This window comes from Passer montanus, unplaced genomic scaffold, assembly GCF_014805655.1.
Source record: "Passer montanus isolate IOZ18808 unplaced genomic scaffold, ASM1480565v1 scaffold83, whole genome shotgun sequence".
NCBI lineage: Eukaryota > Metazoa > Chordata > Aves > Passeriformes > Passeridae > Passer > Passer montanus.
Genome location: NW_024373590.1, coordinates 471,844 through 492,610, shown reverse-complemented (window position 1 = coordinate 492,610; position 20,767 = coordinate 471,844). Strand labels below are relative to the sequence as shown.

General features: G+C 38.4%; 1 protein-coding gene across 1 annotated transcript; it reads right to left on the bottom strand.

The window, feature by feature from the left end:
* Positions 1–5,477: 5,477 nt before the first annotated feature.
* LOC120513569 (zinc finger protein 474) lies at positions 5,478–16,298 on the bottom strand. The gene is given in 4 exon segments (XM_039733131.1): positions 5,478–5,629; positions 8,837–9,017; positions 15,568–16,082; positions 16,085–16,298. Coding segments are annotated over 4 exon segments (1,062 nt in total).
* Positions 16,299–20,767: the final 4,469 nt, after the last annotated feature.

The window sequence follows — 20,767 nt, the reverse complement described above, 5'->3', positions numbered from 1 at the left end:
GTTTCGCAGGTGAGGGCATACATTCTTGGAGAGATGGCACTGTTTTTAAAGTACATGCATCTTCCTGTTTCTTCTTTCTATTTGCTAACTTTGAGTTCTTGAATATCTACCCCAGAAATACTACTAGTTGTAGCAACATGCTACGAACAGGTCCCCAGGCATATAATGCATTCAGATCTGGAGCATGAAACCACTAGAAAGCTGACAAAGGACAGTGTTGGGATGGGTTTTTGTTTGAAAATCCAAATGCCAGTTTATTGAAAAACAGGATACAGCTTCAAATATAGTCCAGGGACAAGAACCAGGATGGCTTCAGGGTCCAGGATTATCTATGGGGTAAGAAGGGGCAGCCCAGAGGGTTAGGGCCCAGTGGGAGTAGGGCAAAAGAGGTATTAGGTTCAGGGAGAGCCATTGGGGATTGACAGGGTGGAGCAATGCAGTAAAACAGGACCAATGGGGATTCAGGGAAGGGAGAACATTCTAGAGGATATACATTAACAGAAATGGGAGCTGATCCAGGTGTGGTCAGAGCCAACAGGCCAATGGGACAACAGAGCTCTGAGAGAATTAACATATGAATTAACAAATGGGAAGCCTGTGGGAAAGAGGCTTTTATAACCCTAACCTTGGGATGTATTACTTAGGTCAAGGGATGATTTTAGTTAAGTGGTCCTTGGGTCTCCACAACTTGCAGTATTTTTCTTAGACTGTTTTCTGTTCTGAAAAATATATGTCAGTTATCATACTTCATGATCATCTGGAAAAATCTTGGAGTCCAGTGTTCTAAAGGTATACAGTAATACAAGGCTGGCCTAAATTTATTAATATTATCCCTATGCATAACTTTTTTTTTTTTAGATTTTGTTTGTAAAAATCCTGTCACAGACAATCTACTGAAAATCTCAGTAAACAGTTTGAAAGTTCTGGGTTTCTTACTTCTGAGTTTGACTAGCAACAAATTCCTGCTTGGAAATTTTTCAGTTGTTTTCTTTTGGAAAGAAGTCTCTTTAATCTGGATATGTACAGGCTATCAGAAAGCCACTTAATGGGGTTTTTTGGAGAAGTTAAAGAGTCTGGCCTCTTGGAGTCTCTCTTGTCAGGAACATTTTCCTCCTCTGTTGTCAAGTCTTTCTTCTCAACTCTATGAAGATTATAAAAATTTTTCTTCAACTGAAAATGACAGAAGTTTTTTTAAGAAATATATATTAGGGGGGAGTACCACATTCTTGCATGCTGCAGAGTCAAAAATACTGTGTATTTCAGTTATGTTATTGACCAAGGAATAAACAGTAACAGCATGCAAGTCCCTCAGGCAACCTCTTGGAGGGTTTTCCAGGCTTGCAGGTTTTGATTTTTGGTGGACTTCACACGCCTCTTGAATCCTGCTTTTGCACAATCAGTCCTACCGTGTTGCTGGGGGTGGCATGTCTCCAGATACAGCAAACTAATCTGTACCTGCTGTGGTAGACACAGTTCAGAAATACAGAATTCAGAAGCCTTATCCCCACTGGCAGTGAAGCAAAACTAATCACAGGACCGTCAAAAAAAATACTAATTCAGAAAAAAGACCACCTAGAATTCTTTCTTCATGGACCAGCTCTGTGAACTGGGTAATAAACCCAAAATTCTCAAATATGAAATTCTATTGTTAAGCAAACATAGGCTTTAAAAGCATGTGTGCCATCATAAAAAACTGCACAATCTAATTGGATTAAGACATATACATGTGTCAGCATCTGATCATCCTGCACTCATACAGTACAGTATATACATACATACGTACAGAAACTGTAGGATTTGTTTCAGTGAGTACAGGATCAAAAATCATGCTTACAAATCCTGGACTAAAGCTTAGGCATTCAAATTGTCAGTAGTCAATACTGAAAACATCATTTCTACATAGAAAGCTATATGCTTTCTAGGTCTCTGGCCTGCAAAGAGAATTCACAGATGCATATAAGTGCTCACAATCTTTAATTAGAAACTGAAATTACATTTACAAACATTTTTGTTCTGCAAGTTGTGGTCTGTTGACTCCTAGTAGTCTTTAAGAAAACGGGTCCATGAAACTGTCTTGTTCAAGCTTATCAGAAATTTTTAAGTACTGCCCTTAGAGATGCAGGACCTTTTGAAGTTTGTATGGTAACTGTGACATTCCCAGCTCCAGAAATTATAATGCTTTACATATAATACTTAACTACAGTTATGGATTCTTTCAATAATGCCCAATTTTTCAAGTCTGCAGTTTAAGTCTTCTAGCTTGACTATGATCTTCTGATCACTCTTTTTTAAATTTTAAATTGGTAGGTTCAAATGGCTGAACTAAAACATAAGTCATGGCTTTTATTTATGATCAGAAAGTGCATGCTCATTTGTTTAATGTGATTGTCCTTGTCAGTCCATGTCCTGATTTTCTGTATATTTTGTCCAGGAATACTTTTAGCTGTTATCAGCACAATTGTGGGAAACTAGATAGAATGTCACTGGTTTTGAAGTACCAGAAGGTATTTTTCAGCTCTTTAAATGTGCTGTGGCAGTAGGAAACATGGGATTCAGCTGGAAATAACATTGAACCAACAGTGGATGACATAAGGTTAAATGACAAATCACTAAAGTACAGAAACAAAGGAAGCAAAGTAGCTCAATTTCTCATTTCCTCTTCCCCTCCTGCAAAAAAAAGTCAAAATTATACATGCCAAGCAATAATTGTAATGCTTATAAGAGCTCATTTTGACTCTGTTGACAGCAAGCCGTGAAGGCACTTTCAGTGCTTCTCCCAGTAAACAGAGCTTGCTTTGACCTCTCTATCATGAGGTTGGCAAACACACCAGCACTGGTGTGCACAGCAGTAAAGCTTGTGACAGAGTAACCTCAGGATGTGAGTGACAGTCTGAAATGAAACATTATGCACTCCTTTGTCAATGATTTTTATATTTCTATAAATTTTCGAAATCATTGTTTCCATGAAGTTGTGGAGGGAAGGGAATGCTACAACCCTTGAGATCTTTCCAAGGGCTGTTGGCTCCAGCTGAGTTTCTGCATGCTCTGGTCTCACCATCAGCCCTCACAGCCCAATGATGACTTTACTCCGTGAGTGGTAAGGCTCACCATTTTTCAAATACCACACTGAATTCAGAACTCAGCAGCAATTACCAGCTAGCAGAGACAGCTCTTAATTTGACAGATCCTCATTTCCCTTTTTAAAGGCGATGTGGAAAACATACTCTAGGCTTATGGCTTCAGGAGTTCCCCTGCAACAGTATTTCTGGATAAGACACAACATACACTTAATATTGGTACTTTTTTATCATTCATAAACATTCAGCTCATCAGACAGATTTTACTGCTTTTTGAGAAAAAATTCCAGAAACCAAAAAATATACAACTGTAGAGCTGACAATGAAACACAGAAAATGTGTTCTGGGTGAAATCTCTTGACAGATTTAAAATGATCATTAAGGGACTCCAATATATGAATTCCACCAAGAGGCAGAGCTGAATTTTTAATGCCAAACACTGCAGTGACTCTGCAAAGGCTTAATTTCTTTACAATATGATTTTGCTTTTGAAGTGGATGTAGTGAATTTCAATGACCCAACGAGGCAAAAATGCTTATTGTGCCTAAGAAAAGAGAATATTCCAAGAAAAGGAAGAGAGATCACAAAGGTGAGATTGTATGATATCCATAATCCTCCAATTACCAAACCACTTGTCAGTGGGCCAGCATTTGGTGTGACTTAGAACAACCTCAGTGGCTCGCAGTGTATGTTGCCAGCCAGCAGCTCCTAGGAGCCAGTCTAGCAATCACAAACTAGCACCCCTGTTCTTCTGTCCTCAGACCACATGCCTTCTTCCAGCCAAAAGGAGGAGGCGTGGCACTGGTCCAGCTCTGAAAACACCTCTTCTTATGCTGGAGACACTAAGAACAGATCTGCAGGGTTTACACAGCTTTGTTCTGTAGAACAGAAACTGAACCTTTGACTCCTGAAGATATCTATCTTCAGACTATACAATCCTCATTCCAAAGATGAAAGGGCTGCTGAGGTACCATTGATTGTTTTGGAAATTATTTTCACCAAAGAATGCTGGTACTTCTCCAGTCTGAATTAACAGCCCGCCAGGGCTGGAGCCAGGAGCGTTTCTCTAATAACAGAACAAAGATGTTGCTTCTTGTTTCACTTACTCCACAAATCACACAGCTTGATCGCTTGGAAAAGAAAAGTTGTTGGTACCCATATTTCATTCTACTGTGTATGAAAGCACTCATTTCCTCTGATTTGTAAGTACAATAGTAAGTGTGAATGCTCTGAGAAAAGTCACATCAATCACATAATACCTAACAGACAACTCTAGGCCTTAAGCCCATACACGAGGTACAGTTTCTTTCATGATATCAGGAAGCCTAGATTGCTAGTTCACAACTTGTACTGGATTTTGTCATACCTTTTGAATAACCTCACCACTTAATAAAAGGCTTCAGAGTAAGTAAAATAATAATTGCTCTCTGCTGTACCTTGTAAAAGGGAGTATTACTTCCTTCATGTGTTTAGCCTATTCCTATACTGATGTGTTTTGGCACTCATTCCTCTACATAAGGTAACAGCATTTTTCAAAATAGCACCTTCAAACACCTTCCTCATGGCTTTCTTGTATAATACCCGGTCTTCCAGCCAGCACTGGTGCTCTGTTATGGCCACATTTGGTACAGAGGGAAGGGTGATATTTTATGCCAGCCATCTGGCACATCATGCTCATTTTGTCTTGACATTAAAATGTTTTCTTTTACAAAGTTCATGACCAAGATGTGCTTCCCTGACTTACAATTTTTTTGACATGATGAGTTTACTGAGCTCAGGATAAATCACATGTTCAGAATCATTCTTATACAAAAAAGGGCACTTCTGTGTCTGTTTCTACCACACGACTGGATCCCTTTCCATGGGAAGGTTTCACTTGTAGCAGTCAAGGGCTTCATGAGATGCAGTTACACATGGATGTAAACACTGGAGTGCTCCAAACAAAAAAACCCCCAAAACTGGAAAACCCAAACAAAAATGAAAAAAACTTAAAGGAGCTACTTGGTTTCTCTGGTTAGTCAAGTTCGGCTAAAGGTCTACACCAACCAGAGAGTCTTTGAAAGAGGAGAAGCAAAATTTTGTTTTCAACAAAGTAATTTTCTATATTTGACTTTACACTTCAGTAGCAACTGCTGATTTTTACTCTGGAGACTTTTGGAGCACATGATAGCATTACACAATAAAGTTCTGGTGTCTCTCCAGATGAATTTTATTTCTCTCATGGTTTGTCTGAAAGGCATGGGTGCATGTGTGTGTATTCGTGCACACACACACACACACACACACACACACACTACTAACACACATACACACTTTATTTAGCTTAGGATAAGTGTGTGTGTGTCTGTCTGTGTATGTGTGAGCAGACATCCATTTGTATGCATGTGTGTTACAGCCACTTCACTTTGCAGGTTTCGGTTTACAGGACCTCTGGTGGACGATCAGTCTGTCTGGAAGAAAAGTACGCCCACAAATATCACATGGAACTAGCTGGGCTTGGGCACTGGTCCAGGCAGCCTCATTTAAAGCATCAAGATCATAGAAACCTTTGGCTGGAAAATTAGAAAAAGAAAGTATCAGCTTTCATTCTGGAGACCCACATTCAACTCTTTATGGAAAATATTTTCAGGAAATACCTGTTGACTGAGCCTTTCAGTTTAACCAAACCATATTGCTTTTGCAAATGAAAAAGAAAAGAAAGAAGCAAAAGAGTAAAAAGTATATAAAAAAGACTGGTTTTTGTCCCAAGGGTTGAATTAAATTAACTTCAAACTGAATAATTTTGTACTGTATGAGAGTACAGAGAAAACATCACGCTGTGTGTTATGATCTGCATTCTCAGCTAATTATTAACATCTTTGCATACCTACTATTATCAGCAAATTCACTTTTTGGCTTTGCTTCAACCTCTGTTTAACAAGCACGTGTTATCTGACCATGGCTTATGGGTGGGAGCATATCGTACTTGAGAATATGCTCTTTGTACTGCTCTGGACAAGGGGCCCAATTTTCTTCCTGTTAGAGCCTATGTAAGTTATACTAAAAAGTGGAGTAAATCTTAGATAAGCCTAAAACCTTAGAACTACAGTACTTTAAAGCCACAACTTCCTGTGAGGTCATTGCACTGATGCATCTATTGTCATTTAAACACCAATCCAGCCTTACTGTCAGTTATTTTCCACTGCAGGAAGAATGACTGCTCTGAAAACTCAGGAGCATTCTTCAAACACTCAGATGTGTTTTCAAGATTTAATTTGGGTTAAAAAACAAAAATCTTGTTTACTTTCATCTTGAAATGGACTTTCCTTTTGAAATGGATTTTCACACAGTGTTGTTTCAAACTGATTTGCAAAAAGGCCAGGCAGGTTGCTTAATACCTGGATTTAGATCTTAAGGGTTTTCATTTGAAGTGTACGCAGAAAAAAATCCACACGGCTCAAATTGAAGATGTATTTGCTTCACCCTTTTTATTTGGTATGACAATATAGAAAAAGATTTTTAAATCTTTTTTTTTTCTTTGAACTGTTAGCAGTAGACAATTTTTGAAAGAAAAGGATTTTTGCATTTAAAAATACTCCATGGTTTCTATCATTGGCACATGTTAGAGCTCTTCATTAAAGGCCCATACAATTTTAATATGATTCATATCCAATGGTTCACATAACCACAATAAGCCTTAGATCTCTTAATATGCCTGTTCCTAATGTTCTTTTTGTTAGAAGAGCAACCAAGTAGTGTTTCTTTTCTTGGCTGAGACAAATATCCCCTTTGCTTGCAGGAAATGAATGTGTATTTTCTGTACTTTGGAAAGTTTATGGAATATTAAAAAAAAGAAAAAAAAAAGGAGAGGGAGAAAGAGAGATGACTTTCTCCTTGCAGGCATGTGTTAGGCATTCCACAAACAAAACACTGTGTAATGAGGGCAGCGGTTGTCTTCCCGTGACACTTGAGTTTTCAGAAAAAAATTTATGTAAGTTATAAAAAGTTTTATGTAAGCAGTTAATATTTCTGAGCTTTTTTTGAACGTTGTTTGTTTCATTCAACAACGGGGTAATCCCTCCCCCCGAGCTGAGACACTGTGAGACATGCAGTACATGCATGTGGTCTGAAGGTCAGTTATAGCATTTACCACATGATCAAGAGTAAGTCTTATGGAAAAAGAACAACACTGAGATTATTTTCTCAAAGCCAGGAATATGAGGCAGCTGCAGGGGGAACAACAATTTTAGCTCAAGCTACAGAACCGACCAGGCTTGCATCAGCAGGCATTTAGGGACAGATGCTGGAAGCAGGTCAGTATCCCCAGAGAAACCGTGGACACACAACACTTCATAGGAGATTGCAGGCGCCTGATATGACTCATTGAGTAAATGAGACAACTTTCTGATTCATATCTGGGAGCCTTCTGCTAGATTGTTTTCTCAAAGAGTGGTTGTCTTTCTGCTTTCACTCCTTCAAAACAAGAATAGTGCATTTCAAAATAACCTGATTTGCCTTTTTAGCATCCCTCTCTTTCACATGGAATTCTCATTTTCTCCATCTGTTCTACCACAAAATGTGTAATAATTAAAAAGTACTTAACATATAAAAAGGCAAATACAATGAAGATGTTTTTTGAACACATCTTTTGCTCCAGATTCAACTATGCCACTTGGCATCTGTTAACCAAGTTCCGATTTTATATTACTTCAATTTTGATTATTATTTTGAACATCTGGTTAGTGTTCTCAGTGATCCTGCTCTCTTCTGCATGTCTTCTGAGGACATATTTCTTTGTACTGCTGTAAACTGATCTAGTGTATGACTCTTTCACAAGTGAGTTGTAGGAGACTTTGTCTACTTTTCCAGACATTATGGGAAGCTGAGGGAAATTGTGGGGAATATAAAAAAAAGTGTGTGTGAATAAAATGCCTTGAGGAAGTGGTCCAAACTTGGCCCAAAGTAGCTCAGACCAGCTGGCAGGGCCAGGGAAAGCATCCAGCAAGAAAGGTGAAATAACTTTATGTGGGAATGGGAAGTCCCAGGAACACCTTCCAGGCAAAGCATGGATAGGAATTCCTTTGCATACTAGAGCGAACATATGACCCTCAGATACATATGACAGCCCATCTCTGGGGATGCTGGGGATCATCAGTGTTCATTGATTTGAAGAAGTGGTATCTTAGAAAACAGAACCCACAGCACAAACATGTAAAATTAGCAAAAAATGGATTGTTTATTTTGTACTACATATATATTTTTCTCCACTGTGTTTATATTACAGTGACTCACAATGAAAGCTTCTCAGACTTGTAAATAGGAAGGGATCAATATGGGCTGTTGACTGTAGAAGAGTCTGGCTGAAGTATCTATACCTATGTTGCCTGAGGGTATTTTATTTTAATGATTCTGTGTCATGTCTGCACATTATTCTTGGATATTTTTGCTTGTTTTAAGACATGCCTGTGTTAAAAGAAGTCAAAAAGTAGTAGTGTAGCTGTGAAGCAGGTTGCTAATCTATTTGTGTTTTGATTTAGGACACATTGGCACATACAGGAGGAATGTCCCAGGAGCCTAGTTCATAGACAATGACTACTTTTACTTTCAAGACTTTATGATAAGCTTTCCTTCTGTGAAGCAGAAGGAAAGCATAAAACAAGATCTTCACAGTAAACTGGAGAACAAAGTACTTGCAAACTGTTTACCTATTGCCTTAAAATATTTTTTTTTAATTCCTCACACTTTTTTGCTCATCTGTCTTAATTTGGTCTGTAGCTTACCTTGCACGGTTCTGACTTCAGGTTTTTTGGGTTCTGGCCTTCTCAAGTGCTTGGGGAGGCTGTCATTCTCCTGGTGCCATTTTTTCAGGCATTGTGGCTCATGTATACTAATAGATTTTGTTCCATACTCACGGCCACATATGTAGCAAATCACTGTTGGTGGCCGTCTTATCACTTTTGCCTGCAAATAACAACCGTGAAGAAGAAGAAATATTGTGAATCAGAATGACTTTGTATGAAAACAATCATATAGATAAGGAACATGCTATCTGTGTAACTGTTTTTTTCAGTCTGGTTTTGTTTGGTATCAGTTCTGAGGCTAATAAGAGATATTGCCTCATTAAGTGGGCACCTGGAACAGGCAGGTTTCTTCTGCAGATGCTGGGCTGACTGATGTGTGTGACTAATCTATACTTATCTGTGTTAAGTTTCATCTCTTTTATTTTAATACCTTCAAGTTCATGAAAATGATAAGTCTTCACATGTAGAAACAACAAATCTGCTTCATCAGGTTGCAATGTAGCATCCACCTTAAATGGTTGAAGCCATTTTTTACTTACCAAGCATACGTAAAATGGAAAGCAGCAACAAAAGCTTCATCAGCTGAACTCTTGATGTCTAGTACAATAACAGAAAGACTCCATCTTCTACCAGAACACAAATCAAAGTGCTGCGTACAGCCTAGATATCTATCTCTCTTAAGCTGGACAGTGAGGGCAGCTCTCCCAGGAGGTGATTTGGGTTCTTAACCTCACTTTTGACACAGATCAGTTATCTGGTGAAATTCTTGGCCTTCAAAGATTAAAACCAAGCCAGGATATATGAGGATGAGGGGTAAAATAGGAACTGCTGTTTGTTTATCTCAAAGGCCGTAGTGTGAACTTTGCCAGTGACTGCAGCAGAACTGGACTCTAAGCAAGTCATTGTTTCCACACTGAAGATCTGCTTTTGTTCTCAGAGGAAAACAGCTCAACAACAGAAGAAAAAGATTCCTCAACCCCAAACCTCACAAACACGTGATCTAAGGCTGAAAAATGTATAATTACTGTGGTATTGCAGATTATGGACTCAGCTGTGTCCTTAGGCGTGTCTTGGGCTAGGCGTGGTATCCGTACCAGCCGTGCTCAGGAAGTTGGATAAAAACATGCTGTAGGGAAGAACTTTGAGGCACACAGATGGGTCTCACAACTGCCAGCACATCCTACACTCCTGACTGCAGAATACCAGTAAGAGATGAGCTATTCCCTGCCCTCCTCCAGTCAGACGGACAGCCATGCCAGACCAAATACAGGAAACCTTTCTCACTCAAACAAGAGTCGTGGGGGTTTCATTTTTTCCTCTGCTGCTCTGTAAGACAAAGCATAACCTGTTCCCGTATTTATGACTCTTTCTGTCAGCCCATCACAATGTGTTCATGAAATTCTGGGCAGCTTTTCTTGTATTTATGTTACAGTCTGAAAATGTCATTAGTGAACAATCTGCAGAAGATTGCCTTCCTGTATCACACATGTAATCTCACTTACATGAAAGAAATACTATTCTATAAAGTGTATTTTTTCTGGGAAAAGTTGGACTTCATCTGGAAAGTTCTCACAGTGTCTTGAAACATAACATCCAAAGACAGGCTCTCCAAGGACATTTTCATCCTCTTGACTTACAAATGGAATTTCCTTGCTATCTTTGATAACACAGTATTTTATATTAACATATTTTCTAATATATATAAAAATACAGCCTTCTTCTCCTATGTTTTAGATTTTATTTTTTAGAATACAGCAACAGCTATTTTAAAAAAATCTTATAACTTTTCATTATCAAATTTCACTTACTTCTTTACTTCAAGTTGTCACCTAGAACTTGTCTGATTTTAAAGTAAGACTCTGGGTCCAGATTCAAAGTCTTCTGAAGACACTATACACTATATATATTTGTAGGCTCTAGAGAGCTTTAGATAAGGATGCTACAATCTAAACTCCTGAGGTCAGAGAACTCTTTTTAGTGTGCATGCCTGCTGTGGGTATGGTTATACTATTTCAGAAATGGTATCTTAAAAAATGCTAGGTGTAAAATCACTGGGAACACACTTTCCCCACAAGTTCTCATTATCTGGGTTCCTGCCATTCATTTAAATGGTTACTTATTGGCTGCAAACTAGGAAAGAGCAATTTGATTTATATTCAGTTTGTAGGAACTCTTCATATGGTAACAGACTAAGAAAAAGAAATCCTAGTTCAAATGCAGAAATCTTTTCAAGTAGAAATGTCTGTCTTTTGCAATTTCCACAATTAAAAATGGTACAGAAACAACAGGAGAAATCGGAATTAATTAAAAGAAATCAGATCACTCCTAGGATAGAATTATTTTTCTTCCAGAAAAATACTGAGATTGACCCATCACCACACATACAATTATATACACAAATTCTTCCCTGCACACATGCTTAAAACCTGAAAGAGATTAGCCTAGCAATTGGTAGTAACAGATTTTTCTTTTTTTAACTGTGGAATCCAAGATATGATAAGCTTTACTTGGAATTTCTACAGCTGATGATATTTACCCTTCATTTCTCTTTGTTTTCAGTGTGTCTATCCCAAATGTAACATCTGGAGGCCTGCAGTTTGAAACTAAACTATTTTTGGAAACACCACAATTTTCCAACCCAAACTACTCACAGGCCAGTGGCTAGGCTGTCTGTTCACTGCTTTGTTTTTAACTTTCAAAAAGGATTGTAGGGAAGGTCTGTTCCTGAGGATATGTGTTATTATAAAAATACCTACAAATACTTAACAGTGTAGTTAGGCTTTCCTCTGGTGTCTCAGTGTTTTCTTTTTTACTCCAAGACTGCTAAGTATGTCTGCGTGACTATGAATGAAGTTATTTAGTTCAGAGGGCTATGCAACTATGTATTTTCAATAGACCTGACATTACTTAAGGTTAGCCCCAGGCTGCTGTTATGGTGTTACATGAGGTCAAATCCTTCCATACTGCACAAAGCTTTTTATTTCTTCTTAAGTACACACAATAAGACTGAATCCCAAACTTCCCTACATAAATATTTATCATCCAGGACTGCACACAACTCTTCCCTTCTTATTTGTTTAATTATCCATTTATTTTAATGGGAAGAGGGGGGGCATCCTGCTCTAGGATGGAGCTCTTGTCATAGACTTGAACTGCCCATGGATTAGAGGCTCAGTAGAAGAATGGTACAAGCACTTAGCAGCAGCATTCTATTGTATGAAAGCAGCCCTTTCCACACATTCCTCTCAGCCAAGTAAAAGGCATTTTGCATAAGGATCACAGACAAGGTATAGTATGGCTCTCATGACTATCCAAAGTTGCACCTCACAGCCTACAACAGCACTCATGTTAGGATCATATGCCTTGAACAGCAAGGTAATTCTCCAAGATTATGCATACCATAAAAAATATTACTCCACTGGAAGCATGAAATATCCCATTTCGCTCCTGATGTGCTATCTTTTTGAGTATGTCAGCACATCCATGTAAAAGCAAAGGAAAGACACTCAGTCATTCCCAAGGATAATACTCATAAGTTTCCTTCAAACCATCCATTCATTGTCCATTCTCATCTAACTTTCTATATTTGCCAGTGTTCTCCTAGGAAGGTATTCAAAACCACTGCAATGAGGCAAAAAAAGCTCCTCATTGACTTTCCACCTTCATTAGAATTATATGCATCTGAAGAAGCCTTCCCTTTACCAAGATGCTACATGGCTTTATGCTAGAGCAAAATACAACATCAAAGCTCTTTCTACACGAATTTTCAAGACTTACACTGTTAAAATGCATTACAATTCAGCAAAGGAAGATCAGTGAAATATCTTAGGTAGTTAACCAGATAAGAAGAAAACAGCAGATGGCAGCACCATCTAATAGGCTTTTAAGATCAGCATTATCTATTGTCAAAAACCCCATGACTCATATACACACAGCAAGTTATTGATGCTCACTTACATTTATCACATATTTTTGTCTAGGAAACAACAGAACACAGACTCTGTTTTAGTGCAAGTCTGAGTTTCAGCAGCTGCAGACACCACTTCCATTGTTGGGGTTCCACAACAGAATCCAAAGCAGAATTTCTGAGCTGATGTGACCCTTGAGAGTCTCTGAGCATAGGCTGTTATTCTACACAACCAGACATGATTAACTCAGATGTGTTCATTGATTCTGAGAGCAAGGACAGGTACTGGAATAGACAGCTTATAGAGACTGTTCAGTCTCCACCTCTAAAGACATTTAATGCAGAACTGAGAAAGAGTTTGTCACTAATGATACTGGCCTAGTTGATGCCACACTTGTTAAAGGGGAGAGAACTCCAGGGCATACTGGCAGAGGTATACAAGGAGAAGTGCTTGCAGTTGTAAAATTAAAATGCACTTTACATGATATACCACTAAATCAGTCAGAACTTTATTTTGAAAATGAGGAAAATCCAGGTTTTTCATTTAGGGCATCTTTCATTGCATAAATTTATTTCACAGTAGCACTAACTCTCTTAAATAAATAAAGGCTGGCTAGTTTTTTTTTCAGTTATTGCTTTCCTCTGATGTTCTGCTGAATCAGGAATTTAAGCAAGTACTTAAATAATTCACTGTCACAGTGAGTAAGACTGTTAGATGAGACAGGGACTGCCCCAAATGCTTTCCAGCCAGGACCAGAACAGTAGCCATTTCACTCCACCACTAGTGAAGCACTATTTTTTAACAGTATTAATAAGAAGCTGAGTAGCTGGTAAGGTGAGCAAAATGAAAACCATATGCTGGAAAAAGAGGAAGACTTTAGTGGAGACGCAGACCTTGTCCCTGTTCATAATTAATCTGCAGTTATTCCATAAACTTAGTGCTTTTCCACACCCTTCAGTGTGTGGACCTTTCAAAATGTTCAGCTGGAAATGAAAATTCTCTCACAGAGAATTTAAATCTACAGGAAAGTTGCTTCCTTTGACTGCTTCTTATAAGCTGTCTGCAAGTCCTGAAGAACCCCTTGGATCATAGGATATTTCTTTCAATCTTCCGATTCCATCTCTGCCTTCAATGCATAATTCTGTACTGAAGAATAGACCTCAGAGACGTAAAATCCATCATCTCTTTCTGAAAGTCATTGTTAATAATAAAGTCCCTCAAAGTCAATTACAAACTGCAAGCTGCACAGCCTCATTAGTTCTGCTGTAACTGATGAACTGGAACTGCTTGGAAGTAAATGAGGAAACCTGTTGTTCACACAGAAGGAAGAGGAGAATTGAACAGATTTCATTTTGGCTCTGCAGAGCTCAGAGAAGTAAAAAGTGGCAATAATGTTGTTGTTCAACAAGTCAACAGATGTGAGTGAATCCACAAAGGGAGCAGATATGTTGTGCAAGAGGGTAACATTTTTTACAGAGTCATTGTCAGTGCCAAACCACACTGTAAAGATTTTTTTTACGGGATCATAATTATAGAAAATTGCCCTGTCCCTCTCTTTTATAATCTACAGAATTATGTGTGATAGATTAAACTCTCTGCTTCACACTCATGCCTTTCATTGAACAATCACCTTTAGAGCAATGACAGTTCTTTGAAAAAGAGCACAATGGAGCGTAAACAGCATCACTTCTCTTACAACTATAAATGCAGCAGTGCAGCACTTTGTAGGTAATGTAAAATTTGCTTGTGGATAATGTAAAATTTGCTGATAAAAGCAAATTTGCCAAATATGTAAAATTTTCTAAAATATATCAATTAGTGGCCTCATATAGCATAATAAAAAAGGGACTCATGAAGTCTTTAGTCTCATGTAAGCTAGGGTAATGCTATTATCTTAATTTTACTCAGCAGCTGGCAAACTAACATGTTACACACTTTGCCTTCTAAAGCATCTTAAGAAATGCTCTGCATAGTATTGCATTCCTTTGGTGAGTGAGAGACCTAAATCCCATTATCAAAAGTAATGTGGGCAATCAGGATTCCAGTCCACATTTGAAAAGAAAAAAAAAAAAAGGCCATTTATTTTGGACACTGGGCCTAAATTTAGACAACTATCTTACAAAACTCCTGGCCAAAAGACAGCTTGTGCAGAAACAAATGCAGAAAAAAATATCCAATTTTCCAAAACACTGTGTAGCTTTTGGATAATGTGAATCAGCTTCTTTATTCTTGGATCCTGAATCAAATTCAGTGGAAAAAAATGTGCAGTCTTATTTATTTTGTTGTTGTTATACCCAGAACTGCTGCCTTTGAACATGCAGTCCTCAGTAAACTCATGTTGCATGCCAATGTTAAGAACAACAGTAAAATATGAAAATCATATTTTGAAGTACTGGATGCTTGCAGGACAATGAAACATTGCATTTCATGTTAACTAAATAACAATATCTAACATCTTCTAAAACATATGACATCCAAACCTTGCCTAATCTGCTCAATAGAATCTCCTAGGGAACTAAATCAAGCAATAGTCCCTCTTGGGGATATAACTCTTAAACCCTCAACAGAGAACCCAACTACTCCCATTCAAAAGGAAAATCAAAATAAACATGAATAAGTGGTTTCCCTCATTCCCTTCCCACCATTTCCCTTTTCTTTATCCTCTATTTAGCAGAGAAAAATTTGTATGGAGCTAAAAGGACCTTCTGAAGAAAAGTGATTTTAAATTTGATGGCAAGCCAGTCTCCCCAAGCATCAAGATGCATGCACACCCTTTCATACAGGACATGCTTAGCAATTTACCTGGTCTGATACAGCTGGTGCAGCCCTGCTCGTTCCTTGATGGGCCTTAGATGGATCATCACTTGCTGAGGCAGGTCCAGATCTTGGTTCTTTACCAGATTTACTAGCGGTAGCGCTTGGTAGCCTCGCACCTCTGCCACCTCCTTTGCAACACCTTTCATGCACAGGGAGACGGTCAGGAAAAAAGGTTCGGCCACAGTGTCTACAGGGCACCAGCTGGGCCTGAGCACTGTAATAAGCTGCTTCATTTTCATCTGTAAGTGTATAGGAACCAGAAGCAGTAAGGACCTCAGGTTTCCTAGGCTCTGGCCTTTTAAGGTGCTTTGGTAGCCGATCGTTCTCAATACGCCACTTCTCTAAGCACTTAGGTTCATGTATAGCAATAGATTGTGACCCAAATTCTCTGCCACAGATATAGCATACCTTGAAGGGAGGTCTTCTTGGGACGGGTGTTTTAGGCATGTCTGAAGAATTTGACTTTTGTGATATTATTGCAGTGCCTGGTCACCTTTTCTGGGATATAGCTTCCAATGTGCTCCTTTGGGAAAAATTCTGGGAAGTCCTGACACATAAGATTGTGAAACTTGCTCTAAAGGCGAGGTGTTAGAGATAATAATAGGGGCTTCTTCAGCTCTTGACAGAATGCTGTAAGTTTTGTTCACTTGTTTTTCTTGACATTTGTTTTCATGGAGGGTATCACATTTCAGGAAACTTCTCTCTCTCCTACGCATAAAGAGCTTGGGAAAGTCTGTTATTCAGAATGGTTCTGTATGTTCCAAATCCATTTTCATGAGCCAAAATATATTTGGGACTTCAAACCAGAAACACCGAACCTTACAGCTGTTTCAGTAGAGAAGGGGGTTTCTGTGTGTTTTCCTTTTGTCTTTTGTTCTTACACAACCCTGAAACAAATGAAATTAGTGTAAATTAATAAATGTGATCTCTCCAGTTAAGGTTACTAACCACCAGTTTATCACAAGGCACAATTAACATTGCTAATCTGTTATATTTTTTAAATAGCAGATGAGTAACATGAAATATATTCTTATCTGTAGTGATCAGTTGAACAATGTAAATCTGAAATTCTGGTCCCAGAGGATTTTAAAATCATGATGGACATGAAATAAGATGGGTTTGAACAAACTGAAGCTGATGACATGCAAGTGGTTTGGCGTACATGCTTTATTTTCAGTTACTGATAGAACTGGTATTTCTGGCTGTCTTCCATTTACAAGCCTTCGAAGTTGATACTTAAACGTCATTTTCCTGTCTCCAGAGACATAAGAAAAAGTCCCTCAGTAGAGAGATGTCAGTGTCCAATCTACAAAGGGACAGTAAGAGAGGAAAGTGTTCCCAATCTATTGTCTGAAGGAGATTATTAGGCCACTTAATTCAGCACTTGTGGTGTCTTAAACTTTCTGACCAGTCTTGATTCTCAGAGCAGGTTTCTTAATAAGGCTTACTGAGGTGCTTTGGGGGCTGAAGTACATGCTGGATGAGAGAGAAAGGGCACTGCATTTGTTTAGTCTCCAGGTATTACTAGATACATTTCAGTTTTTCATGTCCAGCCTACCCCTGTAAACAGATAGATTTGTGCTTTATCCCTTAAATGTTCATTTCTTACAGTATTTTGGGCTAGTCCTCCAAGGATTAGAAAATATAATTCAGATTGTACACATGTATGGCAAGAGGCTACTGTTTTAATTACATGGAGAAATAAAAAACCAAACTAGCACATCATATAGATAGGTAACTGCCAAGGACAGTCTGCTTTATCTGTAGTAGAAGAAATATCTGGCTCAAGTCATCTTGCCTGTACTGAATATTCCAGACTTGATCTCAATCCTTCCAAACTTCTGGGGGATTTGTAACACAGTGACATATCCACACTGGCTGTCTTGGTCTCTTGGTTTACTTCCTCTGCTGCAACCATCCAACCTGGATGTTTTTACTGCTTTTTTGCCATGTCACCATTCAAGACTTTGTTCCCACTCATCAGCCTTTTCACCTGCATCTGTCCCATCTCTAAACTCATGGGCTGATTTTTACTATACCCAAATGCAATGACACAGTTTTGTCATTACTTTTGAGATGACAAACTTAAACTTTGTCTGTGTCACAGAGAAGCGAGTCTCTTACAAATATTCTAGGGAGGGGGTATCTTAAGTACAGGGGCAACAGTGAAAAAACAAGTTGTCACCAGGTTCATGTGAGTAGTCATCCTTTTGCCAGGCACACAAGATGTTTTGATTGCTGCATTGACACCGCTTGCTTAAATACTCACAAAGCTGCATACTTCTGGGACACTTGGGATACTTTCTTATTTTACAGAAAATTCCTGTGAAGCTTGTATTTATTTGTAGGCAAACTGGAAAATGTGAACACCATCAGACCCAGTCTGTGATTTGTACTGGAACAAATTCGTGAGCAAGTATGTTAGCTGTTAAAAATAAAATTTCTGAGGACCATTATACTTGGCGTATTCAAAGTTAACACCTCATCCAAAACTGTATTAGATAACTTCAGTCAGCTGAAAAACAGGGTAAAGTGTGTGGGTGTAGTATCCTCTCATGTCTGAAGCTATCAGGTATATCAGGTGCATATAATATACATTTATGGTTACACAGAGCTACAGCACCAGAATTTTTAGTTCCGATATCAAAATAACAGGTTCAGCAGTTTGTGAAATTTAAATGTGCAAACTAGTATTTAGGCTACTGTACTGCAAGGCTGTTTGAAAGACTGGGAGAGTTTCCAAGGAGGGTGGCCTGTTGGATGAATCCAAGTTGGGAAATAGCCAAGCTCTTTAGGAGGATGAAGGGAATGGAGAGCCAGGGAAACATTAAAGGGTCATGAAGGCAGGGGAGATAAGGGTTATTGGCAGGTCACAGGAAGGGAGCATCAGAAAGTTCAGTAACATTTCAGGGAACTTCTGAACTTTGCAAGGTCCTATTTATGTCCTATTTATTGATTTATGTCAAAAAGAAACTTTCTCATACCTGAGAGGATTCTTAAAGCAACAGTGAACACAGAACTGCCTGCCATATGAAGAATGTTAGGTGACTAAATCTGTTGCCATTAGGAATGAATCAGTCAATAAAAGATGCTATAAACAATCTATTAACAATATAACCTATTGTTGGATTTCCAAGCTTGCTATTGTAAATACTTCATAAGGGAATTATGCTTCCTTGTGGGGATTACACCATTTGGTCTACATTTATTCTTGCCAAGTTCACTGTTATTATTTGGAAACTTCCTATAAATTCAGTGTGAAATGAAAAGGCATATGAGCAGTTCAAATCTTCTCTCAAGCTCAGTGTTAAAGATATGGAAGTATATCAGGACTGGGATTTAACAATTCAAAACATAAAACTTTCTTATGTTTTTCTTTGTAAAACGTTGCAATATGTTTTAATAAAGTGGGAAGGTACAGTTGATCATTGTGTATAGCTATGGGAAAACATTTCTCTCCCCTGCAATTCCAATGAGGACAACACTTAAAAATTTTTAATTTCATGAACTGCAGTAACAGGTCATTACAACTAGTGGAGAAATTCAATGTAATTAAAAGCAAATGAAATACTATGGCTAGTTTAGAATCAGGATAAGAGCTTCAGTCTAACCAAAATAGAACAGAATGATGAGAGCACAAACAGCTCAATACATCAATCATTTTCTTGTCCTGAAATGGGAATGGGAACTCATGCACACAGTTTTTAAATTTCACCTAAACAACTGCAACAATAACATTACTGCAACAACAGAATAATAGCATTATTAACCATGCCAGAAATTGCAACAACAGCATTATTAACAATGCTTCACTTATGCTGCCTTCTTTTAGCTGCCATGTATGATTCAACTTATAGAAGTGGAAACTTCCCCGAAACAGCCCTCGTTATGTCTTGTTTCATGTCAGTGTTGGAACTTGGAAGCAAAGTTGACACATACGTTTCCTATTTCCTGTATGCAGCCCATTTCTGAAGAGCGACCCTCTCTGTTTTTCATCTCTCTTGATTCTCTCATGTAAACAATTCCTCAAAAACCATTATAAGTCATTTTATAAGCCTGGATTCCTTGACTGAATTGAAAAAAACATACTTGTGTTAGCTGGGGGATTAAACTGGCTGTTTCCAATGAATCCGCAACACTACTGCTTTTGACTTAGCTAGAATTCCACACGGAGACCTCCCAGCTGTAACAAAAACAGAGTTTACCTTATGGAAGAACACATTGCATGAAGCTTTCTACTACCAGGACATAACCATGCTTATTCAACGGACAAAGTACAGGAACAGCTGTGAGAATTTGGGAAATCTGTTTTTGTACAGTTTATGGATGCTGACTGGAATTACAGCCTTTCCATGTGTAGCTGTATCAGACTGTAAGCTCTGTTTAATCTATATGGCTGGTGTAGTGTCACTGTTCTAATCTGCTAGCACAAAAAGATAAATCCTTGCACCAAATAAACACAGAGCTTTCAAGCTTACATGTCAAAAAATGCCCCAAGAACCTCTTAGACACGTTTGACTCCTTCTAAAGAAGAGACAATTAAAAAAAAATCCCTTTGGACATGCTTGGCTTCATCTAAAAGCAGAGACAATTTCCAGGAAGACCATAAACAAACAAAGTAAGCAGTGGGAAACAACTACTTTGCTATTTTTTAAGTGCTTGATAAAGCTGAGAAGGATTTATATGGATTACTGGCTTCAGGTGACAATGGCTTAAATCCAGGAGGCTCTTTGGAGAGGTCATCTATAATTGTAGAATGCTTACAAAAGTCAGGACTCCCATAACAGAGTTATGAGAAATTCTGCATAGGTTCATCTGCTTGAGGAAGAGGATGAAAGGCTACAGAGACACATAAATGAAGAGGAAAACATATGGGTCCAAAATGGTGGCAACACAAAAGCCTGACAGAATCTCAGCTACAGACAGGTTGTCAGTGCCAGAAAAAGAATAGACTCATTTTAGCTTGCAGAAAGGAACTGGTTCATTCATTATCTTGGATTCAAGAACTCATGGTTGTGTGTACCCTCGTTCATATAAAACCCCACGTCACTCTGACTTTTCCCTTTGTTTTCCCTTCCTTCAGTACTACACTCCATGTTGTATACTTATTCTGCCTGTCCACCATGCAGTGCTTGGAACCATAAGCTTTCTGTTTGTGACACAACGTAGTTATGCGGGTCTTTTA